This window comes from Apus apus, chromosome 18, assembly GCF_020740795.1.
Source record: "Apus apus isolate bApuApu2 chromosome 18, bApuApu2.pri.cur, whole genome shotgun sequence".
NCBI lineage: Eukaryota > Metazoa > Chordata > Aves > Apodiformes > Apodidae > Apus > Apus apus.
The window spans coordinates 7,722,073-7,734,382 of NC_067299.1; the positions used below are offsets into that span (position 1 = coordinate 7,722,073).

General features: G+C 51.0%; 1 protein-coding gene across 10 annotated transcripts in view; it reads right to left on the reverse strand.

Annotated features, from left to right (window-relative positions):
• Positions 1-1,707: 1,707 nt before the first annotated feature.
• CAMKK1 (calcium/calmodulin dependent protein kinase kinase 1) overlaps positions 1,708-12,310 on the reverse strand; it is a 100,898-nt gene continuing 90,295 nt past the window's right edge. For 9 of the 10 annotated variants that reach the window (XM_051635759.1, XM_051635769.1, XM_051635758.1 and 6 more), the window contains one exon: positions 1,708-1,819. In XM_051635759.1, the coding sequence (XP_051491719.1) occupies positions 1,726-1,819 (94 nt within the window). In that variant the 3' untranslated portion in view covers positions 1,708-1,725. Of the gene's footprint in view, positions 1,820-4,611; positions 9,143-12,310 lie in introns of those variants that run through there. The other variant, XM_051635768.1, reaches the window with a different exon arrangement.

Consider the following 12,310-nt stretch of genomic DNA (forward strand, 5'->3'; position numbering starts at 1 on the left):
CAGATATGCCATTGGGATGAGGAAAGGCTTGGAGCCCCAGTGTGGCTACCAGGAGCATCAGCTGGTCAGGAAAACTCACCCCAGGGAGTAAGAAGTCCTGTCTGGCTGTGGGGAGGACGTGCAGCTGGATCTGGATCTGCAGCCTCCAGGCAGTGGGGAAGGAGCCAGCACTGTGCCCCAGGGTGGGGGTGTCCTCAGAATGCCCTGCAAATGCCTGGGGATCCAGTTCCCAATGCAAGGGGAAAAAAAAGACAAATAGAGCATTGTTTTGGCAGCAGTCAGAGCCAGTTGGAGTGCTCAGGCCAGGCCATGCAGCCCTCCTTGACATACATGCTGAATGAAGGTGTAATTAGCAATCATTAATAAACCCAAACATGGCACAGTGCCAGCCTTGGGCTGGAGGGAGGTTACCATATGCCTCCTCATTAAAAGCTTTAATTACAGGCAGGAAATGCTTGTGGCAGCCACACACTTTAATTGCTTCACCTCAGGCTGGCAGCAGGTCAGCTCCCTCCCTCACAGAATCATAGAATTAGGGAATTGCTTTGGTTGGAAAAGACTTTTAAGATCCTCAAAGTGTAACTGTTGACCCAGCACTGCCCTCAGTGGCAATCCCAGGGTGGCTAAGGGCTGCTGTCCCCATCCTTGTCCCCATCCCCACCCTGCAGCAAGGCTGAAGGGACCAACAGGGCCAGGAGGAGATGCTTATTCAACACCATCCCATTACAATGACAAAAAGGCCCCACCCTGTTATGCCAAAAACATTTTCTTTCACAGGTATTTTGGTTGGCCCAGAATAAGCAAGAGCATCCCCATTCCCCACACAGCCCTGAGAAACCTCCTCTGCCAAAACACCAAGAGATGGATGGGCAAGGAGGGAGGGAGCAGATGGGTGCTGGAGTTACCCCAGCTAGAGTAACCTCACACACCCTAAAATCAGATGGGAGTGAAAGCACCAAGCACCTTGGTGGGACTCCCAGAGAGCTGCCCTGGAGCTGCTCCCCCTGCACCCCAGCCCTGGATTTAAAATAAACAGGGCAGAGAAAAAGGGCATTCAGCTCAATTAGTGGGGAAACTTTGATTTACTCGAGCAAAGAAACTCAATCAGGGCTTGGTTGCTGATGGCTCCTGGCCATGTTTGCTGGGCCTCCCCGGAATTGCTTTAGAAGAGAACACTGTAAATGGCTTTTTCCTATTCAAGGAGAAGAAAAGAAAAAATCTGGGCATGTTTGGCAACAAAGGGATCACTTTGATATGTAAGATTATTTTTTTTTTCCCCTTAATTAAACAATAGGAAAGAGTGAGAGTGATTAACCAGCCTCTGCTGGAGGGAAGCCTTGGAGGCAGCTGCACAGCCTGGTGCAGGGCAGCAGGGATAACCAGGAAGGGTGTAGTTTGTAACAGGAGCTGCTTCCACTTGGGGGCTGTGTCTTCTGAGGGCTAATGACTCCCCCTTCCCCGGGCACAGGAAAAACCACATCCCTTGTCCTGGCTCTGGGTGCTTCCCTGGCCACCCATCCTGCCCCTCATCCATCCCAGCTTTAAGTGGCAGTCGTGGCTCCCAGGGCCAAACCTGCTACCAAAAGATGTGATTCAGAGGTTGGTTCAGCTCCAGCTTGGCTGGAATTAAAGACTCAGACTTTTGCTTTAAACCCACCACCCTTTTGTAGCTGGACTGTGCCCGAAGTCTAGGCAGGAACTGCTCACCAGCATCCAGCCCTGCAGCTAGGAAGGACACAGACTGGCACCTAACATCAGACCCAGCAGAAACATCTTCCCCTCCTCTGGTAGAAGCCATGGCAGGAGACTTGATTCCAGCCTGAAGGAAAAAAAAAAAGGCAGCAAATGAACTAGAGGAATAACATCGATGGAAGATGGAGCCTTTGGAGCAGATTTCCTTCTATGGATCCTGCCAGGTAGTGATGCCCCAAAACTGGGCACTTTGGACCCAATGGTTCCAGCCCCTGTGACCCCTCTGCTTGGTGCACTGGGATTATTTTTGTCCCCTCTACCCAAGCAGCCCTGGCTCCCATCCACCCATTTCTGGGGATTTTATCACCTCATTCCCCTGCAGAAAGAAAATTCCCAGCTGTTTTGCCTCACTTACTCCTCCCAGGCTGTTACTATTCCTACTTCTGCAATTCAGAATATTCCTCCCCTTTTCCACCTTAATTGCTAATAATTAGTATTTGGTGTCATGCTACAGCACAAGTCAGCTCTTAATGAATATAATAACAAGCACTAAATTATAATTTACTGCTCAAGAAATCCATTTTGAAATGCAACCCATTTAAAAGAAAATTAGGGGGTGTGTCTTGAAAGCCCTTTACCTGACTGGATCAACCCCCAGATGGAGTCCCCAGCAAGATCCTAAAATGACCACAAGCCCTGGGGACATTTGCTGGCCTGGGACATGTCACCAAACCCTGTCTCGGGGCTGGATGTGTGACTGTGGCAGTGATGTGACCCACTGAGGTGGGACCAGGATGCCACATCCCGGGGTAAGAAGAATTCTGTGGCTTTGATATGTTACTCCAAACAAAATGCTGGGGTATTGATCCACTTGGCGTGGGAGTGGGTTTAACATTAATCAAGAAGAAGTGTTTGCAAGATTAACGAGCCCTCAAGGTCTCTGCACACCTCAGCCCTGCCAGCCCCTCACACTGAGCAGTTTTCCTTCCTCTCCTGGTGCTGGTTGCTGGGGGTTTAACCCCATTGCTGTGGCACTGGGCACATCGGGGCAGGTTTTTCTGAGCTGTGATCACACAAAGGGCTTGAAGTGGTGCTGGCCTCACCTGCCAGTACTCCCAGTCGGAATCCTGCAGCCCTGAGTGACCAGCCCCAGAGGGGTTTCAGCTCTTCCATCACTGATTTGGCAGCCATGTGCCAGAAATGCACTAGAAACCCCTGCTGGGGTGGGGTGGGGGAAATAAAATAGGAGAATGGAAGTTTAACATGATGTTCAGTGACTTCCTTGAGCTGCAGGAGCTGGGGAGGGACCCGTTGCCCCTTCCCAGTGCCAAGATCCAGCCCTTTCTGCTGTGATTTTGGGAAAGCTGCAGCCATCCATCCTCAGCACCACCCTGGAGAGGGTCCTTTCCTTAACAAAAAAGCAAAGCCTGGACTTGCTAGGAATAAACATCCCCAGGTGAAAAATAAAGCTGCACGGCTTATAAAATCCAAGCAAACCCCCCTTCTGTTTCAACTGGAGCTGCACCTAAGAGATGGTAATTGCTGTATCCTTCATTAAGGGGCCCCAAAGGGCAGTTTGCTCAGCGTTTGCAAAAATAAATAACAGGTCTTTGTCCCAGTGTGGTTTGCTGGGAAACACCAGGCATCAGCTGGGCGTGCAGCCTGCTGCTGCCAGCAGAGGGAAGGTGAAGCTGTACCATCCCAGTGGGAACACGGACACACCTCGTTATCCTCTGCCAGGAGAGAGGCCAGGACCAGCACAGACAGGGATACTCCTGCCACGGGATGAGTTTCCCAGCACTCAGCAAGTGGCTCAGGGTGCAAAACAGCTCCTGCTTTCTGCAGAGATGGAGGTTAGGGATGTCCTGAGCTCTGCCCACAGTTGGAAGCTTCACTGAAGTAGATCAAATGGCAAAGCCCACCTTGAAACAAGGTCGGTCATCCGGTGAAGCTGAGCCCCCAACCCACAACACATCCCCTCCCCACAACACAACAGCAGCCAGCTCAGCTCTTCTGGAAAAAAAACCACACCCTTCAGGACACTGCATCCAAGTTTCTTCTTTTTCCATTTACTTTTGCTGTCTGGGCACTGCTGAAGACCTGGAGCTGTGTGTGAGACCACCCCTGGCTGGAATGGTTTTGATCTCCCCATTTCTGTTCCCTGACTGTGAAGCCAAACCAAAACAATCAGCTCATGGGAAGGGGAAGGCAGCCCTGGTTTGCTGAACGCTGGGGACTCAGTACTGTGTCCCCCTGTGCTGAGCTGCTCCAGGGACACCTGGCCTGGCTGTCCCCTGCCTGCAGGACTTAGCTCCTCCCGGGCAGCTCAGTGCCCAGAACAGGGGGAAACAGGGTCAGGAGAACAAAGCCAGCCCAGGACATGGCAGTGAAGAAAGAGCCTCCAGCCAGTTTGCTGCAAGCACTTTGTACCTCAGGTCCTTTGGCATACAGCAACTACACACCTGGGAATTACTGGGTGTGTTGTTCAGCATCAGCAGTTATTGGGCTCAGGCTGTGTCTGCTGGGGTTAATCTTAATGGCAGGTGATGAGGTAGATGCCTTCACCTTTTTTTTTTTTTTTCCCTTGCTGTGGTTTCTACAACCGTGCAGAGTTCCACCCAGCCCAGGCCAAAGCCTCTTTTTCAAAGCAAATTTGCCTCTTTGGAAGCCGATGCAATTCAGGCCAAAACAGCTTCACGGGTCACGTTACAGCAAAACGCTGTGACAGCCGGTGCCGTGGTACCCCAGCACGACAGGTCCCTCAGCCTCCTCATCCAGAGACAAGCCCGACAGGGAAAGGGCGGGGATGGCAGGAGGGCTGGGAGCCCTGGGAGCCGGAGCACAGAGAGGGCTTGAACAGCAGAGAGCACACGAGAGCCAGCAGCGAGCGCCTCCTCAGGAACCGCACTCAGCCCAGTGTCACGTCTGTGGACTTTATTGCCGTTTTCTCTTGGGTTCTAGAGTACAAAAGCATGCAAAAAATAGCCTCTCTATTCATGGTACATATTTACAGGTAACGGCCACGGGCCATCACAGTACTGAGTGCATATACATCATGCTTGAGTCATAGCAGAGTACATACAGAGTCTTAGAGTTAACATCAAGTATACCAAGATACTTCAATAAGAACAGAACAGGCCTATAAACCAGAAACAGCAGCAAAATTACAGCAGAGGATCCGAACGATATCCTCAAAAGTCACAATGTATTTTTTTTCTTGAATTTACACCATTTTTTGGGAACGCTTTGACTGATGGCTTGTGGTTACTGACTGAGGGCCTGAGGGTCCTCCTAGCAGCAACTCTGAGCAAAAATGGCTTTTCTTCAGGAAGAGAAGGTGAAAGGCAGCAACGAGCCTTTGAGCTCCTTTCCTTCCCTGCTCCTGGGGGAGCTGCGTTCAGAATAACAGGGATAATCCAGGTTAATTCAGGTTGGAAAGGACCTGATCAGAGCATGGGCTTCTGTAGGAGGCTCTGGGCCAGAAAAGAAATCCCCTTTGCTGCTCTGCTCAGCAAACACCACTGTAAATATGCCCTGGAGAAGTGGAAAAGTTTGGTACCCAAAGTCCTATATCCCCACAAAAAAACACCCTTCCTGCTGGACACCAGACCTGCTCATGCTCTCAGCAGGAGCCCTGCCCTGCAGCACAATCCCTCCTTTGAAAATGTTTTAGTATTTACTGAGATCCCTTCTGGGCAGGAAGGAGCCTGCCCTTCCTGCCATCACCATCCTACACAAAGGGAGATCCCCCTTCCCAAAGGACAGTCTTCTTTGTAGCAGAACAAAAAAATACACCAATACTAAAGCACCAAGACAGAGAGTGAACGAGCTCCTCATTCCACACACCACAGGAACAGAGGGGAAAAACCTCCTTCAGCCCCTGCCACAGCTTCAGGGTATGGAGCTGTGCTGAAGGAACATAAAATTCCTCCCACCAGCTCCTCCCAGCAAGTCTGGCAATAAATAAGGAATTAAAGCCCATCCTGGGAGTCGTTTCACCGTCCTGCAACTAGTCCTGTGTGGAGCAGCTACACTGCCCTCCCCCACTGGTGGGGTTGGCCATGGGGAAGCTGTTTTTTGTCTAGGGCCACAGCTGGAGGGAGCCCAAATTCTGGCACACAGCAGGGGAGAGGAAGACCTGCTGGAGGGGACAGAAGTGTGCTGGGCTTGCCAGAGATTTCACAGGTGTCCCCCCGTGGTGTATCTCAGAGGACATACAAGGAGAAGATACATAAACCTGCCACATGTTCCACCTGCTCGACCCACAGCCACCTCATGGTGTGGCTGCACCTGCAAACCAGTAACCAACCTGCACACCAGTAACCAACCTGCACTGCTCCCTGGCACAAGTTTCCAGGTGAACTTTCAGCTTTAAAACTCAAAGATTTCTCTACCCTGCAACCTGCAAAATGCAAAACGTGAAGAATGTTCACACGCACAAGCAGATGTTGGCCCTAGAGAGGACACAAACAAGATATGTAACTAATGCCACCATGAATCATAGAATCATAGACTGGTTTGGGTTGGAAGGGACCTTAAAGATCATCAGGTTCCAACCCCCCTGCATGGGCAGGGACACCTCCCACCAGCCCAGGTTGCTCCAAGCCCCATCCAACCTGCCCTTCAACACTGCCAGGGATGGGGCAGCCACAGCTTCTCTGGGCAACCTGGGCCAGGGTCTCACCACCCTCACACTGAAGATCAGCAAAGGACAGGCCTGACTTATCCACCCTTGAAAAGATGATAAAAAGAAAACACAGCAGCTGGTGTGGCACTGGATCTCCCAGAACAGCCAGTGTCCTGCTGTGCAGCCTGCTCAAGGCACTGGAAAACCACCCAACAGTCCCAGCCAGGCACTCCTGCTGCAGGTGATTTAGCTTCTCTTACAAGTTGGAGCTCCTGGTGTTGGCTACAACAAGGCTGCCCATGCTGTGATTACTCATGGATACCTCACTGGGAATTCCTCATGGATACCTCACTGGGAACCACTGCCCAGAGCAGAGCCCCTGCACAGGCACAGCTGGCAGAGGGGCCTGTACCAAGGCTGTGAGCTGAGAGAGGCCCTGTGCAGCAGAGCTCTGCCATGGCCAGGCCTGGGCCACCCAGGAGAGAGCCCATTTTTCCACAAACTGGAGGACAGTTTGCTCCTACCACATTCCCAGGGCTGTTCCACTCAGCCCCTTGTGCACAGCAGGACACGGTGGAACCCAGGTCCCCAGCACACACCAGTTTGCATCCATCCCCCTGGCCAGTCCCTCCTCCTGCACTTGCAGACACCCCCAGCACTCTCAGCCTCGCCAAGTCCCATCTCCATATTCACTCCCTTTCACCAGGTGCTTTCACCTCCATCCCAAGGCAGGGTCCAAGCCCACCAGCCCATGGGATGCCCCTCAGAGGCTGAGCCCACCACTGGTGCAAGCAAACACACTGACACAGGCAGGATTTACCAGCTGGATGGAGCAACACAAAACACAGGCCCACAGCAGTGACCTTTACAGGACAGAATTCCTTTGCCTGCCTTAAAGACTAAAGGTCTCTTGATAAAATAAAGTAGCTGCAAGACTGTGTCCCAGTTTCCCAGTATTTACAGGTGAGGTGCAGGGCAGAGCCCAGGCTGGCAACTGCTTCTGGGCATCCCAGCAAGGCAGCTGGAGGAGTGAGGGGAAGGGACTGGCTGAGGATGGGGAGCAGAAGGCACCAGCAGCAAAGCCATTAGGAAAACATTGGGAACCACCAGACTGGACTACAGGAAACAGTGGGAACACCAGCACACCAGGCACTGCCAACAGTCCTCCTATACATCCCCCCTCACACAAAACATTAGGGGACAAAGTCCCAAGCCCTCAGGGTTGACCTAAAAAAAGACAGTAAGATGATTATGTAGGAACCAAATCTAATTGTGTCCTTTATTTAGGTACTATAGAATAAGAATCCAACCCCATTGGCTTCCCAGGGGGCAAGCTCAGACCCCATCCAGCTCAAGGGAGAATACTGACATATGTTTTGATAGATTGAAGTCACTTTTTCACTCTCGGAGTGCAAGAGTGAAGTTCCTGGTGACACACATGGTCCCTATGATCAGCAGCCACGGAAACAGCTGCATTTGCCCTTTCTAGTGAAATCTCTCACCTGTTGTCAAACTGTAGAGATTAAGCTTCTAATCCCAAGTTTAGAAGCAACCTATGGATAAAATAGCAGCATCAGCACGTGCATAAAAATTACAGTCTTAAAATAAACGTTAAAATTAAAGCCTTAAAAAACCCCAAAAGATCAAGTTTTGATCTCATTTGTATTCTGTAGCTTTCCTTAGTCTAAAAACCCTCCACCAGCATTGTCCATCCCAGGGAGCTCTCCCAGTTCAGGTCATTTATCAGGAAATTAAAGTTCAAATGCATCAGGTACCTAACTTTCAAGGAGCTAAGAGATGAGGGAGGGAAAGGAAATGACCCCAAAATAATATAAACCCAAAACCTGCCACTTCTTTTCAGCTTTGAGAACAATGTCCATGCACACAAGAATGGGTGCAGCTGATGGAGTGTGATTCCAACCCTTGGGAAGAGCACACTGGGTCAGCAGACATCCCTGGTGCACTAAACCTTTCCATGTAACAGAATATCCCAACATTCCAGAACCTCTAGGGTCTTCAAAGGGAGTATCATGAAGTCCTGTTTGATGACACTGCCCTGTCTGAAGCCAGGGGTGCTGGCAGGATTTACACCGTGGAAAACTGAGGGATAAGAAGAGAAGGGGGGGGAAAAAAAAAAAAAGAAAGAGGAAGAAAGGCATAGAGACTGACAGTGTCCACTCCAAAAGGAAGATCTCATCCTCATTTCACTGACATCAACAGAAATTCTTCCACCAGCTCCACAGGAGCAGGACTGTGTCCTGGCATGCAGAAGTGTTTTACCCGTGCACTAAACACAACAGTTGCCCTCCTGTAACAACAGGATCTGGTGTCATGTTTTTTTTTTCCCTGATGCTTGAAATAGAGAATGCAGGAAAGGCAAGGAAACAGTCTCTGGAGTGAATGACCCGGGAGATCAGGTTTGGTTTGCTGTGACAAATCAAACCACATTCATCAGCCAAGACACCCAAGGACAAAGCCCCCACGTGAAGCACAAGGCACACCCAGAGGAGCCGCCGGCAGCAGGAAGGAGCCAACCACGCTGCCCCAGAACTTGCTCTTCTCCTCGTTGCTGCTCTGTCCCTCCTTTCTGCTTGTCTGGATCGGTCCACCTGTGAGTTTTGTTTGGGTTTGGGTTTTTCTCTTTGCAGGCCCCGGGCTTGGAGATGAGGGCAGATGTGTGGTAGACAACACCATGATGGGTACACCAGCAGCAGCACGTGAGAGACCAGCCTGCGACAGCCGCCTGGGCTTCAGGATGTGGCTTCATCTTCACACACGTCGGGAAGCTCTGGGTCCCTGCCTCCTTCTCTGCTCCCTTGTTTTCTACATGAACAGCAAGGAAACAAGGATATTATGGGAAGGCAGCAATGCACAAAACAAAGCCAGGGGTGTTCTTCCCAAGCAGGCAACCCAGGTCAACATCATCAATATTGAGAGGGAAGAGCAGAGGACCAGCCTGTTGTGCTGGTGTCCATCAACAGCTCAGTGCCACCCCAGCTGTGCAGCTTGTCCCCTGCCTCCATTGCACTTCCCTGAGGGCCTTTCTCCTGGCTGCAGCATCAGAAGGAGGTATCAGGTTCCTGGAGAAAGTCTTGCAGACCAGCAGCAATGTTTCAAAATGATCTGCTTTGCATTTGGGGACTTCTGGTTTGCTTTTCTATAATATGATTTATTTTTTTTTTTTAAAGCTCAGAGTGATGGCTTGATATTGAAACTCTCTCTCCAAAGTCCCTCTGTAAAAGGCAATAAAAACTGAGTGGTTCCACCAGGACCCAGATTTCCCCACACAACAGCTGTTTAATTTCAGTTTCTGTGAGCTTGGTCTCCAAAACAGCTCAGCACCTGAGAGCAGCAGTTCTTAAAACACAGCCAAGGTAACTTAATTTGTAACTAAGTCTGACTCAGATTTGTGACCAGAGGAAGCTGTCACTGGTCTAGACTGAATGGAGAAAATGTGACACCTTCAGGTGCCATCCACAGCACAGAGCTACAGAAGGCAGAACTTGCACCAAAATTCCTTTCTCCATCATGAAGATGGGAAGATACCTGCAGTGTAAAGGAGGTGATGCCACTCCAAGCATCTGCATCTCCCAGGATGTCTGGCCTCACTCCCACCAACTCAGGAGAACTGGTCTGCATGGACAAGCCAACTCAGCAGGGAAGGGTCAGTGCTGCTCCACGTGTCTGGAGCACACAGGATTTGGGAAGTGTGGGATTTGGGCTCTGGGGTTATTGTCTGGCTGGGAACGACACCAGAAGTACACACAGGTCTCCACCAATTTCTGAAGAAACCAGAAATTATAAAAAAAAATCATGTTCTCTTGTCCCTCTGCTCCAGCAAAGCCCTCTGATAAACCTGACCTGGAGCCTGGGCCATTTCCCTGGGGGGGAAGCTGAGGAACAGCCCCATCTTCACTGCCTGTCATCCCTCATTAAATGACTTCCCCCCTGTGGAAGAGCAGAGGCTCTTCTCCCCAGCACAGCCCAGCTCCCTGCCCAGCTGTGCTCAGTGCTCCCCCTGCCTCTCCCAGCACCTCCCACCAGTGTGGGGGTGCAACAACACCAGGCTGACCTGACAGCTGTGCAGGGTGATGGATACCTGCTACATGGAGAGAACTGAGGCTGTTCAGCCTGGAGAAGGGAAGGCTCCAGGGAGACCTTAGAGCACCTTCCAGTGCCTGAAGGGGCTCCAGAAAGTTGGGGAGGGACGTGGGACAAGGGCAGGGAGGGAGAGGACAAGGTGGGGTGGATTAAAATTGAAAGAGAGGAGACTGAAATTGAAAGAGGTGAGACATGAGGAGGAAATTCTTCCCTGTGAGGGTGGTGAGACCCTGGCCCAGGTTGCCCAGGGAAGCTGTGGCTGCCCCATCCCTGGCAGTGTTGAAGGGCAGGTTGGATGGGGCTTGGAGCAGCCTGGGCTGGTGGGAGGTGTCCCTGCCCGTGCAGGGGGGTTGGAACCTGATGATCTTTAAGGTCCCTTCCAACCCAAACCAGTCTATGATTCTATGATAAATTCAGGCTGCACCTAGGGCAGCTGAGCTCCAGGCCCCAGTGCCCTGCAGGCTGCACAGGAGCCAGGGCTGGTGCTGCAGGGCCTGAGGCTGAACATGAAGCTCCTTTAAATCCTTCATTTTAAAAAGTAAGACAGTGTTTCTGCTACATTTTTTAAATAAAGGCAAATAAAACCTGACCTGCGTAATTATCCATGAGACCACATCACTGTCCCTCCAGCAGCTGCAAGAAGACCCCAGCCCCTGAGGATTAACAGAGTGTTTTGTGCCCAGCAAGGAAGGAGCCTCACAGCACTCCCCTCCAAAACATGGGCAGCACGGGACAGGGATGGAGGGGGACAACCTACAGAGAGCTGAATCACATCCACACACTCCTGACAACTGCTTAATTCCTCCACTGAGTCCCCGTTTACTACCAATGATCTGCCCTTGTCTAGACTGGTGATGTCCCCTCCCCTCTTTGTTGAGGACCTGGGCAAACTTTGGGGCCCAAGTGACTGTGGCCAGGCTGTGGAGTCACTCCTGACACACGTCGTGAAAGAAAACAGGCTGTTCCTCACCAGGAAGCTCTCCATGAAGAATGCAGGAGCAGGCAGCAGCAGCAGCTGTCACAGCAGCACCACGTCAGTCCCCATCCTCCCTTCTCCTGACTATTTTTGGAGAATCTCTGCAAGTCCTTCACCTTGGAGCAGTCTCATCCTGGCTCTGGCTCATCCCTTCGTCTTGGAGTGGTGAACCAGGCCAGCCAGAGTCTCCAGAGCAGTGGAGCTGCTCCCAAAGGTGTTCAGAGGCATGTGGTTATTTCCCAGTCTCTCACCCCAGGGCAGATCCCCCCCAGCCCAGGGTGGATTACAATTCCAAAGTTCAGTTTCAGCCTTTCCCAGATTCTGTGGTCCTTCCTCTGCAAATAGGGTCAGGCTGAGCAGCAGTTCCTGCTAAAACCCAATTAGCTTTTTTCACCCCTCCCTCCTCAGAGAAGGCTGAAATGCCAAAGAACCACAACAAATGATAATTAAAAAATTATATATATATACACACATAAACATTAGTGTCACACAGCTAATTACTGCAGGAAAATTGCTCCTACAGGAAGGAAGGATGGAGCCAAGTGCTCTCACTACCACACAATTCACACAGGCTGAGGAGAGGACACATGTTTCTACAGCACCCAAGGGAAACACAAACACTGAATTACCTTAAGGATGGATGCAAATACACAGATGTGTTTAAGAGGAGTCTGTCCCTGAGAGCAAAACAGTGAAACAAAGGAAGAAAGTGATCATGGAGATGATGGCAGCAGGCTAAGGAGCTTGTATTTCTGCACCTAGCAAGCCTAGGGAGCAGAGTGAAATGGAGGATGGAGCATGAGTCATAGTTACTTGCAGCCTGAAGGAAGGATGAAGATGGGCACTGGTAGCACTGGTCCAACCAACTCCAGTCCCTACAGCTGCTGAAAGCTCCAGATGGCTTCCACCACACT